At 35.5% G+C, this 12,732-nt stretch overlaps 4 protein-coding genes across 8 annotated transcripts in view; 1 reads left to right on the top strand and 3 right to left on the bottom strand.

Moving 5' to 3' along the window:
* Window positions 1-1,043: 1,043 nt before the first annotated feature.
* LOC111491021 lies at window positions 1,044-6,436 on the bottom strand. Of its 5 annotated transcripts, none has more exons than XM_023139738.1 (4): window positions 5,570-6,436; window positions 5,123-5,175; window positions 1,605-1,673; window positions 1,044-1,169 (listed from the first exon to the last, which is right to left on the bottom strand). In XM_023139738.1, the coding sequence occupies exon 1, from the start codon at window positions 6,380-6,382 to the stop codon at window positions 5,756-5,758; it is 627 nt and encodes a 208-aa protein (XP_022995506.1). In that variant the 5' UTR covers window positions 6,383-6,436; the 3' UTR covers window positions 1,044-1,169; window positions 1,605-1,673; window positions 5,123-5,175; window positions 5,570-5,755. The 5 variants fall into 5 exon arrangements, with proteins under 5 accessions (XP_022995506.1, XP_022995504.1, XP_022995503.1 ...); XM_023139736.1 differs by having other exon boundaries at window positions 1,045-1,169; window positions 5,123-5,180; XM_023139735.1 differs by lacking the exons at window positions 1,044-1,169; window positions 1,605-1,673 and adding an exon at window positions 4,385-4,730 and having other exon boundaries at window positions 5,123-5,180.
* Window positions 6,437-6,838: 402 nt separating this feature from the next.
* On the bottom strand, window positions 6,839-8,426 carry LOC111491022 (calmodulin-like protein 8). Its single transcript, XM_023139739.1, has 4 exons — window positions 7,850-8,426; window positions 7,373-7,530; window positions 7,212-7,289; window positions 6,839-7,083 (listed from the first exon to the last, which is right to left on the bottom strand). The coding sequence occupies exons 1-4, from the start codon at window positions 7,926-7,928 to the stop codon at window positions 6,949-6,951; spliced, it is 450 nt and encodes a 149-aa protein (XP_022995507.1). The 5' UTR covers window positions 7,929-8,426; the 3' UTR covers window positions 6,839-6,948.
* A 115-nt stretch (window positions 8,427-8,541) lies between these two features.
* Window positions 8,542-11,779, bottom strand: LOC111491019 (2-methyl-6-phytyl-1,4-hydroquinone methyltransferase, chloroplastic-like). The gene is made up of 3 exons (XM_023139730.1): window positions 10,869-11,779; window positions 10,146-10,452; window positions 8,542-8,880 (listed from the first exon to the last, which is right to left on the bottom strand). The coding sequence occupies exons 1-3, from the start codon at window positions 11,426-11,428 to the stop codon at window positions 8,725-8,727; spliced, it is 1,023 nt and encodes a 340-aa protein (XP_022995498.1). The 5' UTR covers window positions 11,429-11,779; the 3' UTR covers window positions 8,542-8,724.
* Window positions 11,780-12,099: 320 nt separating this feature from the next.
* The window catches only part of LOC111491023 (guanine nucleotide-binding protein subunit gamma 2-like), a 2,268-nt gene continuing 1,635 nt past the window's right edge, over window positions 12,100-12,732 (top strand). Inside the window, exon 1 of the mRNA XM_023139740.1 lies at window positions 12,100-12,426. Within this exon, the coding sequence (XP_022995508.1) occupies window positions 12,295-12,426 (132 nt within the window). The 5' untranslated portion in view covers window positions 12,100-12,294. The remainder of the gene's footprint in view (window positions 12,427-12,732) is intronic.

Raw genomic sequence — 12,732 nt, 5'->3', positions numbered from 1 at the left:
TATCACCAATTGTTGAATGGTTCCATCTTCGTTCTAGCCCGACATCTCTTCCAGCGATTTTCCTTTTCCCCCTTCCTCTGCTTCCAAATATTGTAAGTTATACCCAACATTTGTTTAACGGTTGAAGTCTTAAATTTGTAATTTTATTGATTAAAAACAATAATTAATTATTTATACTCAAATTTTTTAAATAAATTTTATAGCAAATCTTTCAAACCCTCCAATAACATGTTACTAGATTCCTATTTAGGAAATTAGATTTCAAATATATATATATATATATATATATATATATATATATATATATTAGGGTAAATACCCTTTTATTTTTAAAAATTTTAATTTTGTTTTCCAACTTTAATATTGATTGCATATTGCTTTGTCACTTTTCAACTAATTAAAAAAAGCTTTCATATGGCTAGGGTAGTTTACTTTTTTGTTTAAATTTTTGTCCATTACTAAGAAAGTTTAAAATAGAAGGGTTAGATAAATCTTTATATACACTTATTTACTTATAAATCTTACCTTAACTCATACTCAAATAAATAGAAACATAAACCATCTTTGCACACAACACCAAATTTAATTGGATTAGTAATTGTGAATCGAAAAATTATACTTGTTAAAATCTATATATAATTCGATTTTTCTTATACATATACATATACATATATATATATATATAGATTCTCCTCATTTTCATAATAAAACCCTAGTTTTCTCCCTAACAAAGGCAGTGTTAGATGTGCCAAATATTAATTTAATGGCATTATCAAAATTGATGGGATCACATCTAAGATAAAATGTGAAATTCAATGTTCCAATAAACACTCAATTTTAAGATAAAAGGTAAAAAATCACAGGTAAAAAACAAAACATTTATTTACTCGTCAATAGTAAGATTTTAGATTTTAGAATTGTGCAATGGAAAAGGTAAAGTTAATGGGTTCAAATATAACTCTTATTTGAACATAAACTTCAAAAATGCTTAAAAACAATTTCTTCTCTCAAAAAGAAAAAACAAACACAAAATAATTTAAAAGAATGAAATGCAATACAGCCTATTCTAACTTAAGACTAGGAATTTAAATATAAGTCTACCCTATGTACGTGCCACAATCTCTGCTCGCGATACCGCCGCCCTCCGTACAAATGCACTATGTCTTTACCTGAAAAATGATGTAGCACACTTCCTGGGTATTTGCAGTTGCACCATCAACAATAAAAGGTAGATAGCTTAAAATATAGATCATTTTTATTGAATTTTGTCCATTCTTTTCTTTACTTTTGTAATTTTTTGTTATAAAATTTGGGGTAACTCCTTGATGATTTAACCATATGTGAATAGGAGTTTGTGAAACTTGTACTGTCCAATATATGGTTTTGTTAAAAAGGAGCAACCATTTTATTTATAAGCAAAGCAGAGTATTGGTTTAATGTTATTGATCTATTTGGGCAACAAAAGCAGTCAAAATCACGGACAGAAGATGCAAGAAAAAGAGTAATTTGCAATTTAGAAGAAAATTTCAAAAAACACATGTGAAGTGGTTGCGGGTGGATTGGATGAAACCCAACTGGAGAAACTTTTGGTACAGAATACTTACATTTCCACTTTTTCTGATAACTTCAATACAGATGCTTATTTGGGGATAAGATCTGAGCGACATCATCATCTACCTCAACCAACCAAATTATGAACCAAAACAACATAGAAAGAAACAGGATGTCAATGTCACAACCATAAAGCCAAACCAACTTCATCTATGTTTTCATCCGCATATAATATGAATTAACAGTACATGGAAAACGAACACACATATATAAGGCCTGCACCAGATGGTTCTATCTTATACAAGATTAGAGTAAAAGATGATCTTATTATTAGTATTGTATTTTGAATCTAGCTTGCACAACCTTAAAACTATTCTTACAAGACTATCATTCAACCACACATGGTTCCTAAGGTAACTTGTAGAGTATTAAATCTTAGCTAGATAGGTTATCACCATTACACAAACCCATTCCCTCCAAGTCCTTTGTCATTTACCTGACTTTATTGACTACTGAGCCTCCAAGTCCTTTATCATTTACCTGACTTTATTGACTACTAGGCAATCTCACGGTGGTCGTAAAAGATGATATTATTACTAGTCTATGTTGGGTATTAACTTTAGAGTCCAATTATTAAGCCTCCAGCAAATGGCATCCCCCTTTGCTAATAAAGATAAAGTACAGATCTCACTCGTCAATAAGGAAAAACCCAACAAGAAATATATAAAACAAAACAGAAACCAACAAAGTAAGAGAGAGAGAGAGAGAGAGTCACATGCATGATTTGGCTGGTTTAAGATGGTGGGTATTTCTTTCTCCGAAAGTTTGTTAGAAGCCATGCACATGGTCCCCAAGAGACTGCTCACTAACTTTGTGTTCTGCTGTCTTCATCTTTGCTATTTCATGGAAGATTTTTGAATGTGTGTGTGTGTGAGAGAGAGAGAGAGCTGCATAAAGTGAAAAAGTCATAAGGTAAATTTTAGAGCTACACATTAGCTTGTCTGCTGGTGAATGGCGTGGGGCTTCATAATATTCAATTTTGTCTTACCTTTGGACCACTGCCACTCTGCCATCTCATTTTCTTCAAAACCTTGCAATCACATAATAATCAACAGCAACAAACTCTATTTATATCCCCTTACCTATTGCCCTCCTCTTCCTTCAAATTACTACAACACAAACTCTCTTACTCTGCCGTGCATCACCAGCAGTTGAAGCTGCCAGCATGATCTAAACTTCTTCTTGCTCTTCACACAAGGAAAGATCAGATCATATGGTAGCTTCACCTTTTGGTGGTATCACGAATATTCCAATCCCCCTTCTTCTCCCCATCATTGAACCCCAACCCCCCTATTTTCATTTCTTGTTGCTGTGTGCTTCATCCAATTCCTGTATACCAAAAAAACACACTTCTTCATTCTCTTGTGTTGCAGGTTGGTTTAATTTATAATTTAGTCGTAGGAAGAGTTAGGGGCGAGAGCAATGGAGATTGATCTTCAGCTTTGGTTACTGTTGGGGTTTTGAGTCTCAGAATTTCTCTTATCCAAAGAGTTTTGGCTTTGGTGCTTTCCAGATTCCCCTTCTCCATGCTTATTGCTTTCAACTTTTTAGAAATCATTTCTTTCTAAAATGTATTGTATTGTATATATAAGTTTTCCATCTTATATATCATCATCTTAAAAGCTCCTGTGGGACTGTGATTCGAATACTTCATCTTAATGGGATTATTTTTTTGTTTTATTCCAGAGGAAGTATCAAAAGAAAAAAAGGGTATTAAAAATGTTAGAAGTACTGTTTCCATGTTGTTGGAGGCATTTTATATTCCATTATTCCCAAACATGAACAGTTGTGGATGTTTGTTTTTTGGCGCTTGTCTGAACGAAGGACTCGAGAAAACCTATATTCCACTTTTGAAACAGTATACAGCTACACTCTTTCCTTGCCCTCCTACCATTCTTGTCTTCACTTCGTATGCATTTTCAATCACTTTAATAAGCTCATTTCACCTTTTCATCGCTTCTCTCTCTCCATCTTTTCTCTCTCTTAACTCTGCCGCTGTTAATCTCAACCACACTCGTTTCCTATAATTTATTATGCAATTCTAGGCTTCTTAACCTCAAACTTCACCATACTAAGCTTATTAAACCGATACCGCCCCAAAATAAGTAAACTTCTCTGGCTAGAGGGAGTGGTTGAGCCCAATCCACAGCTCTCTTTGGAGATCGTTCCAAATTAATGCAACAAATTCTGCCCAAACCTTTAAATTTTATTTCCATAATTTCCTCATTCGTTTTCAGAAAACCAATCGACTAAGTGATAGTGATGGTCTATTGCAACTTTACTACAGAGTCTCCAAGAACAATGCCTTGAAGTTGGTTTTTAACGTTACTGCGAAAGGTTGATTTAATGTGAGTTAAACTGAGGGTGCCATATTCATTCAATCGCCTCCTTGTTGCTGAAAAGGGGATTTTCTAGTTTCCACTTGGAGCAAAGATGTCCAAATGTCATGACGAGGCATTGAAACTATGATTGCATGCCAAACGGGTAGGTCTGAATACACCTGAGGAATAGGAGAATGTTTCAAGGTGTTTGAGTTTTCTTAACTAAGTTTAATGTTTCAAGAGTTTTTTTTTTTTCTTTTTTTTTTCTTTTTTTTTTCTTTTTTCTGTATGTAGACACATTTCTTTCACAAGGTTGGTAGAAAAAACATTCTTATCCTAAAGTTTAATAAAAAGAAAAACCTACATCGTATTTAAATAACAAGCATTTATACCTTTTCCCACATAATTGCGCCTACACCAATGTATTTTTACAAAAATATCTCGATTATTTATCATCTTCATACATATATATTGTACCTTGAGTTATTAGGTGGAAATGAGTATCAATTTCCATAAATTCCAATCAATCTGCCATACAGTCTAAATCAATCAAGCAAACCATTTTCGTCAAACTCACATTGATTTAATCACAGCAGCCATAAAGGATCAGAATCAAATTATGCACTGAGCAGCTGCTTTAATTTGGATGCATTGTCCGCCGTAGTCATTACTTAATAAGGATTTCATCACGAAGAATGGGTTTTTATGTGGTGTTGACTGTTGAATCAGCACTAGATCAAAAGGCCCAACTCAAGCTATTATGCTTGACTATTAATTTTGATTCATGGGATCCAACACCTAGAAAATAGTGGTAAAGGAATTCAAACTCCCAAACTCTTACTTTGATATCATCTTAAATAAGAAGTTTAATATTCAAGTTATTAAAGAAATAGGATATCCATCCTAAAGAGAACAAAATATTCCATAGAAGGAGCTCTTCTAATTCATCATCTTCCATAGGTTTTTAAAGAACAACAGTCTGGCATTTTTTAGCCGTACAGAGAATTGGGAAGAAAAAGACTAAAATTTCAAGGAAACTAATTGCCAAATTAACTAAAGTAATAAACTAAAATTAATTTAGCTAGACATAAGTGTAATCAAACCAACACTACATTATTATTCCCTACACCACAGTCACTTAATCACTAGAAATAAATGCTTGTGAACCATGGAATTGCCAAGAAACTGACCCGTAAATTGTGGTATGTTTGGCCGTCTAACAGCATTAGGCATATGCAAGAAACTGTTCTGCAATGAAATAGTGAACGATTAGATTATATTGTTTTCAATAATCAATACTATGCCAGTTGACAACAGATACTGCTACGATTATGCATCCTAATACTATTAAAACAAAAAAAAAAACAAAAAAAACATAAAAAACAAAAAAAAAAAAAAACAAAAAAAACATAAAAAACAAAAAAAAAAAAAAACAATTATTCATCCTTATTTAGTGATGAGATTGCTGGGAAGTCCTAGAATGCCATTTGTAGTCAGTATTTCTATATTTGATCATGAAAACAATGTCATCAACGTGTAACCACAGCCAAACCACAATGTGATTTATCAAGAATCTTTGATTTCATATAATTCAATTGTCTATGAATTCCCGAAAAAAATCAATAAGGAAAATATACCTTCATATCGTCCATCTTCGATTGAGCCATTGCAACAGTTGTTCGTCTACCGTACATGCTCCACCAGATCAGACCTTTAAAAAAAAAATCCTTCATATCAAATGTTTGTGGCGATACACAGAGTTTACCATCAAAATCCCCCCATGAAAGGCAACCATTAAATGATACAGCGTCACTAGCACCCATTCAAGAAAAATAATTGTCAAACAACTCATTAGCCCGATGAGTCGTCTTCTCAAGACCAACTCCAGAAAACTTTCGGCCGATCTCAAACGAAGGGGCATAAAATTTTTTATCAGCCATTGAAGCCCAACAAATCCACATCTTCGCCTCCTTCTCTGTTATATTTCTCCCCCACGCTACAATTCTAGCTTCCATGAACGGTTTAGAACACTTCTCCTTCGCAAAACCGACACACTTCTCCTTCGCGCCAGCCAAACAAGCCTCCATTTCGCGCTCTTCGCACTGCTCCCTATCCTTCAAATCCAGCCCTTTCTTCGACTGTATCAAAAAACTCCACCACGGCCGCTTGCATTTGTTGATAGCAGTTATTGAGCAACCGATCCTCGCGCCGGCCTCGCATTGTTCGATGATTTTAGACTCGCAGATTTTGTAGGCAGATTCCCAAGCTTGAGGATCTCTAAATGCAAGCAAGTACGGACCTGCCGATGGATTTTCAGATCGACCGGCTCGAATTGGTCCGCGAAGAAGAGGAATTGGACGTTGGAAGGTGATAATCGTCGTTGCAGCAGAGTAGTCGTCGGGATTTTGGGGCTGCGAAGGCTCCATCATCGGAGGGTTCAGAAAGCTCATCGTCACCGTCCACGTTAAACTTCTGAAACAGAGAGATTTTATTTTAATTTTTAGGGAAAATATAAATCTAACCTGAACCCTTGCTTTTAAAGCTATCAAAAAAAATATTTTTGGAATATATCTAATTAGTTAAAAAAATATATTTAATATTTAATTTATTATTATTATTATTATTATTATTAAAATTGTAGGTTTTTTTTTATTTGAAACTTAATTTTGGTAGAAAGTTAAACTTCAATTTTGATAAATTGTATTTATGTGTTTATGGTTAAGATTGATACTACTGTCACGTTTTAAGGACAAAATTAGTTTTTTTTTTTTTTTTTTCCAAGTTCATGTTAAGTCAAATTGTTTTAAAATATTTTAAAAAAACAGAGAAATTTAATGTGTCAAATTAGAGGATCTAGATAGTTGAATTTTAACACAACTTGAAGCTAGAAGTCATTAAAAAAAAAAAAAACGATAATAAATTATTATTATTATTGAACTTTATTGGTACACAGTGAGGGCAAATGGTATGAACAAAACATAAATGAAAGATTGTTCTTAGTAATGTTGAAATGGGATCAAGTGATTGTCATAATGTTGGCAAACTCTTCATAACTCACTCTGCCATCGCCATCCAAATCCGCCTCTCGAATCATTTGTTCAGCCTCCTCATCTGTCAATCTCTCTCCCAAATTTATCATTACATTTCTCAGCTGCACATTCACTTTCTCGGTAAGACGTTAAGCTAATTAATTTCACACAATGAATGAATCAATGGAGATTTTAAAGCATTATCAGACCCCCTATTCAGTATTCAGAGAGAAATGGATTGAAATTTTACCTCAAAAGCTGAGATATAACCATCTTGGTCCCTATCAAACACTTTGAAGGCCTCTTTTAGCTCCTCCGTCACATTGCCCTGCAAAACCCAACTCCTCCTCAGCCTCCATGCACACTAAAATCCCTATCACAATTCATTTTTTTTTTTTTATTTTTTTTTACCTTCAATTTCCTTGCCATCACATTCAGGAACTCATCAAAATCTATCGTCCCATTAGCGTCCACATCCACTTCGCATATCATATCTCTAACTTCATTCTTGGTGGGATGTCCATCCAATGACTGAATCACTGCCGCTAGCTCCTCCACACTGATGAATCCTGCAAATATCCCCACGAACATATTTTAACAATCACTTTAAGCCTTTACTCTTTTTAAACTCAAAAATATAACTACTTCTTTCTCACAAAGAATCTATAAAACTAATTTTGACTTGTAGAAGTTAAGATTATTACAACCCAGTACTGATTAAAAACAGAACATCCATCCTCAAGTATATCCTTTCGCAGAACCAAAAAGTGTAATGAATAAAATGTAAGTTTCAGCATCATGTTTAATTCAGGAAAAACATCAAACAGGAGGTGGGCAAAAGCAAAAGCAAAAGCGAAAGCAAAGGGGAAGAGAGAAGAATGAACCCACCATCCGCATCCTTGTCAATTAAACAGAAGGCTTCCCGGAAATCAGCAATCTGATCTTCAGTAAGAGCTTCAACAGCCATTATAAGTTGGGTCGCTGTTGTGAACAATTAGCAGAAACGAAAACGAGAAGAAGAAAACCAAGGTGTAGCACAATGGGACTCCATATAGTCTTATATACATGTTGGTGAGCCAGAAAAGAATAATATTGTTGACTGTTCAATGAGATTTGGAATAGTCAAACGAGCTTAAAGAAAACTACAATTTTCTCCTAAAAAATTTCTCCGCTTTGAATGAGAAAATTTCTAGATTGACAGCCTTTGTTGGACCAAAATAAAATAATAAAAACTCGACAGCATGCAATTGAGATAACCCCCAACCCCCATTTCTGGTGGTCAACTAATTAATTCGGCCCTATAAAAGTGTCCAGTCCATACTTCAACACAACCCATAAGTGCCGTAGTCTTCGGATTGCTTGGCAGAAGGCTCCCTATTCTAAATTCAAATTGTTTCTTTACTATCTAATCTATCCTCAAATTTTTATAATGACAATCCACACAAAAAATGTATGCATGTATATATGTCTGCACAATTATTTTAGACCAAAGTGAACTCTGAGTCGGAATTATTTCGGATGGCTCCCGAAGTCATTCTGACCTCAAGATGACGCTATGAGCTTTAATTTGGAAGAATTGATTCCAAGGAAGTTTTCTGATCCCTGCAGAAGTTCCAATCAAAATCATACACATTTCTGATGGGTATTCAAATTTATTGTCAAAGTAGAAAGGACAACAGCAAGAAACAAACAGTACTACACAACTTGCAAACTAAAATTGCATGTGCAAGAGTAGAATATCAGCTTCAACCCCTCTTTCCAACTCAGATTGGCTGACCTTTTGGAACAATCTGATCTTTGATCCACATGTATATGGGAACCAGCACGTAGTATGTAGATGCCATGGCTCCCAGAAGGAAGCGAGCAAGAAACACGAACGGGTTTACAGGTTTCGATACATCCTCTTCCTTGGGACCAAGCTGCAAAGGAATTCATTTAACGCTCAGAGAAGCCATAGAGTAAAAACAAACTTACAAAGACAGAACAATTGTGTCAAAAATGGTTACTATGACATAGTGAAAGATCTCATCACTCAAATTTTATGTTCTCAAAGTCTTAGACAGATGATCATGTTCATAATTCTTGTGGTTAGACTCGGTGGACATGTTCCAAGTCACGTTTTCAAAGAACTGATTCCATATGATAACCATGCATTTGGTTTTTGCATATGTTCAGGTCAATACTCGTTTGTGGCTAGACTGAGTGTACATGTTCCAAGTCATAATTCTTGTGTTAGACTCAGTGTACATGTTCCAAGTCACGTTTTCAAAGAACTGATTCCATATGATAACCATGCATTTGGTTTTTGCATATGTTCAGGTCAATACTTGTTTGTGGCTAGACTGAGTGTTCACATTTAAGAGTCTTGATTTCCAAGAACTGAACCCAAATGAAAACCATAAATATACCGGTTGGTTTTTTCCGGTGGATCCAGGCAAAGGTGCAAAGCAGAATCCCAAAAAGTCTTGGAGTAGCATGAGCCATGTTCTAATATGTAAACGGAAATGAATTTGGAGGAATTAAAATAAAATATGCAAACATGTCAAATACAAACCGAAGGTAGTAAGTTCGCACTTAAACTAAGGTTCAATCTCTAGCTCACCCTCATTTGTCAAGGACTTAAAGTTTCAAGCATCACAATAAACGGAAACCATCTGGATTTTCCTTGAGCCAGAAGTCTGAATTTCAGTGTCAAAACTCACAGAATTCTGATTAAGAATCCTTGAGATGAGAACACTTTTAATAACCATTTGCAGCGTCTAAACAGAAGAATAGATAAGCAATTTTATACCATATTATTGCTCTTTACAAACTATTTCTCTCAGTTGAAAAATCCTTTCATTATCGTTCTAGGTCTCTTCAATTGCCTTCTTTAAATTACTCAGGAAGCAGCAAGTATTGAGTGCAAAGAAGTAGTCCAATAATGTACTTGTACGAGCACACAATTCCCGACAGATGGTAGTCAGGAAAGGAATTTCTCACTTTTTGTTGCTGTTGTTTTGTGTGTGTCTGTGTGTTGGTGAGGGGTTTTTTAACAATGGAAACCACGTAATAGGTAAAACAACAATTTATCCAGCACCCTGTCATTCTTGACAATGGTTATAACACAATAGCAATCAGATATGCTTTATGAGAAGCCTTGTGACAACCTACAGCGTAAGTTGAAAATGGAGAAGAGAATTACCTGCAAAGGAGAGTCACCAGAATAAGGTTTCACACCAGTCACGGAACATCCCATGATTAGACCATGGCGACGAACTCCTCGGTACCATTTTGGACCAATCCTTTTCAATTGAACGTCCTTAAATCCAGCATTTGTGAACCACTGAATATACTCTTCTTCCTTTGGGAAAAGCATCCACACATCTGCAAAGAAGCGAGACAGCCAAAATGTTGGGTACACTGGACCAATTATACATGCTTTTCCTCCAAGTTTGAGAACCCTGTATGCTTCTTTGATGCCACGCTGTGGATCTGGCCAGTATTCAATACTGAGCGGAGATATCAGAAAACAAGATCAGAGATACCATTAAAACTCTCAACATCCCATTTTCTCTCGCATATAAAAAGTTAAACGTATATATCACACACAGCCCTAACACTAAAAGCGACTTCTCTGTCCTCCAGCTATAATCTCCTTATATAAAAAGGCTAAATTGCAGATTCCTTTAGTTAGACTTGAGCTTTATTGATCCCCAATCCACCATCAGCCACATACAAAATTTTTAAACAAGTTATTGCTCAAATGGGAATGACTCACTTCATATTCTAATTTGTTTCTATTTTAGAATGTTCACTCAAAACAAGATTCTCCAAACCCCTGTTCCAACCAGTAAATCAACATAAATAGTTACACATTACAAAACAACATTCACAAAAAACCCATAGTAGAGTTTCAGCAGTTCACCTTCCAGCAGATACATATCTATCTGCATAATCAGTACGAAATGGAAGATCCTCAGCATCCCCTTCAATAATTTTGCAGTCTTTCAAGGGCTCTTTCTGCTTAGCCTTAGCTAGCTGATGAGGCGATTGGTCCAGAATGGTTACATTTTTGGCATCCACGTGCTTCACTATCCCCAAAGTGGTAAAACCAGTACCACCACCAACATCCACCACCATCATATTCCTATTGTGGAGATCTGCAGGCTCAAGAGCTTCATCCCTCATATCCTCAGTCCAATGCCCAGGGTTTATGATATGGTCGTACACAATCGACAGGAACCTATAGAACCAGAAGGCCTCTTTCTTGTGCTGAATGAACCTAAGCTGAGAAACTGGCCGCGAAGCAGAAAGATTACACTTGGGCGCCATGGACACGACCTTGGAACACCTAAAACTGGAAACTAGACCTAATTTGGGTAAAGTCTTCCCATGGAGATTCGAACCCGAAAAACCCAATCCATTCGGAACCAATCCTCTGGTGAGTTTGAGGCTTTCAGCTCCATTTAGCATTGCAGAAGCCATAATTTATAGCCACAAACAATCCAATAGGCAAAGATTGTGAGAATTGACAAAAAAAAAAAAACGATGGATAGTTTCAAAACTTATCAAGAAAACCAACGACAAAAATCGACTAGTATACCCGTATGGACCAGAAATTGGGTGGAAGTGAATCGCTAACGTACATGCATGCAAAGGCGTGAAGGAATCTCTAAGGTGAGAGAGTCGATAATGGCAATGGAGCGACCAAGGGGAAAGCAGAGCTTACCGCTACGGCATCAACAGCTTAGCAGAGTGAGGCGGACAGGTGAGAGAGAATCGAATGAGGCGAGCAAATGTGTGGCGCTACTTCCTTGTTTGCTTCACACAAATTTCCTATAAGAAAAAAGACTTATTTTCTTAAATTGCCTTTTTCTATGCTATCTTATAACAAATAAATTGATTTTTTTTTCCTAATAATTTATAAAATACTAATTTACTTCCTATGAGTAAATTTGACAACAATCTCAAAATTTAAAAAAAAAAAAAAGTATATTTCAAAATTCTAGACCCTTGCTCATTATTGTGAAAATAATAAATAAATATAAAAATAATACATCTGCCCATTCCCATTTTTGTTTCTGATTCGCAGGATTCTAATTTTTCAGATCAAGAATTAGAAAAGGGAGAATAATGTTCAGAATTTCAAGAGAATTAACATAAAATTACTTTAAATTTATCATTCCTTGATGTTGAGCGTGGGAAGTTATAGAACGCAAACGGAAACCACATACAAGAAGAAGACCAAAATTACTTTCTTTCTCGTCTGTGGGATCAGATTTGTAGGTCCAAGAATGGTTCAGCCGTTAGTGTAAGCAGTGCGTTGCGGAGCTCCATTTTGGTTTGTGGTAATGGCGTCGCCTTTCGATGGACAGCTCGTCCCCCAGGCTGCAATTGGTGTCGGAACCGTCGTTGACTCACGAGGAAAGCATCGCATTCTCGCGGAGCTCAAGCGTCTTGAACAGGAACTCAGATACTTGCAGGTTTTGTGTTCACCTCTTTTCTCCCACTTTCACTTATTTGCTGTTTGTTTCCAGCATTTTCTCTAATTTCTCCAACAGTTCCAGCATTTGCCTGTTGTTGATCTTTGTATGAAATTTTCAAACCACGAAGGAAATTATGGCTCCTTTTCTTGGAAAAGATTCAGTAATAGCAAAACCGTAAGACGCGATAGAAAGGAAAATCAGGCTTGTTTGCTTTTCCTTTGATGTTAACAAACTGAAGTAAGTAAAACAGCAAGGCAATGTTTTTTTTTTTTTTTTTTTTTTTTTTTTTTTTTTTTTTTTTTT

Source organism: Cucurbita maxima, unplaced genomic scaffold (assembly GCF_002738345.1).
Source record: "Cucurbita maxima cultivar Rimu unplaced genomic scaffold, Cmax_1.0 Cma_Scf00016, whole genome shotgun sequence".
In the NCBI taxonomy this organism is placed as follows: domain Eukaryota; kingdom Viridiplantae; phylum Streptophyta; class Magnoliopsida; order Cucurbitales; family Cucurbitaceae; genus Cucurbita; species Cucurbita maxima.
The sequence above is the reverse complement of the archived record's forward strand: the minus strand, read 5'-3'. Positions and strand labels throughout refer to the sequence as shown.

Bases quoted from the DNA above. Each gene is read 5' to 3' on its own strand.
- LOC111491022 (XM_023139739.1), bottom strand. From the start codon at position 7,928: ATGGCTGTTGAAGCTCTTACTGAAGATCAGATTGCTGATTTCCGGGAA. The intron at 7,531-7,849 runs GTGGGTTCATTC...GGATATTTGCAG, and splicing joins AATTGACAAGGATGCGGATG to GATTCATCAGTGTGGAGGAG. The intron at 7,084-7,211 runs GTAAAATTTCAA...GTGAATGTGCAG, and splicing joins GTTATATCTCAGCTTTTGAG to CTGAGAAATGTAATGATAAA.
- LOC111491021 (XM_023139738.1), bottom strand. From the start codon at position 6,382: ATGAGCTTTCTGAACCCTCCGATGATGGAGCCTTCGCAGCCCCAAAAT.
- LOC111491019 (XM_023139730.1), bottom strand. From the start codon at position 11,428: ATGGCTTCTGCAATGCTAAATGGAGCTGAAAGCCTCAAACTCACCAGA. The intron at 10,453-10,868 runs GTGAACTGCTGA...ATCTCCGCTCAG, and splicing joins AGATATGTATCTGCTGGAAG to TATTGAATACTGGCCAGATC. The intron at 8,881-10,145 runs GTAATTCTCTTC...ATTCCTTTGCAG, and splicing joins CTGGTGACTCTCCTTTGCAG to CTTGGTCCCAAGGAAGAGGA.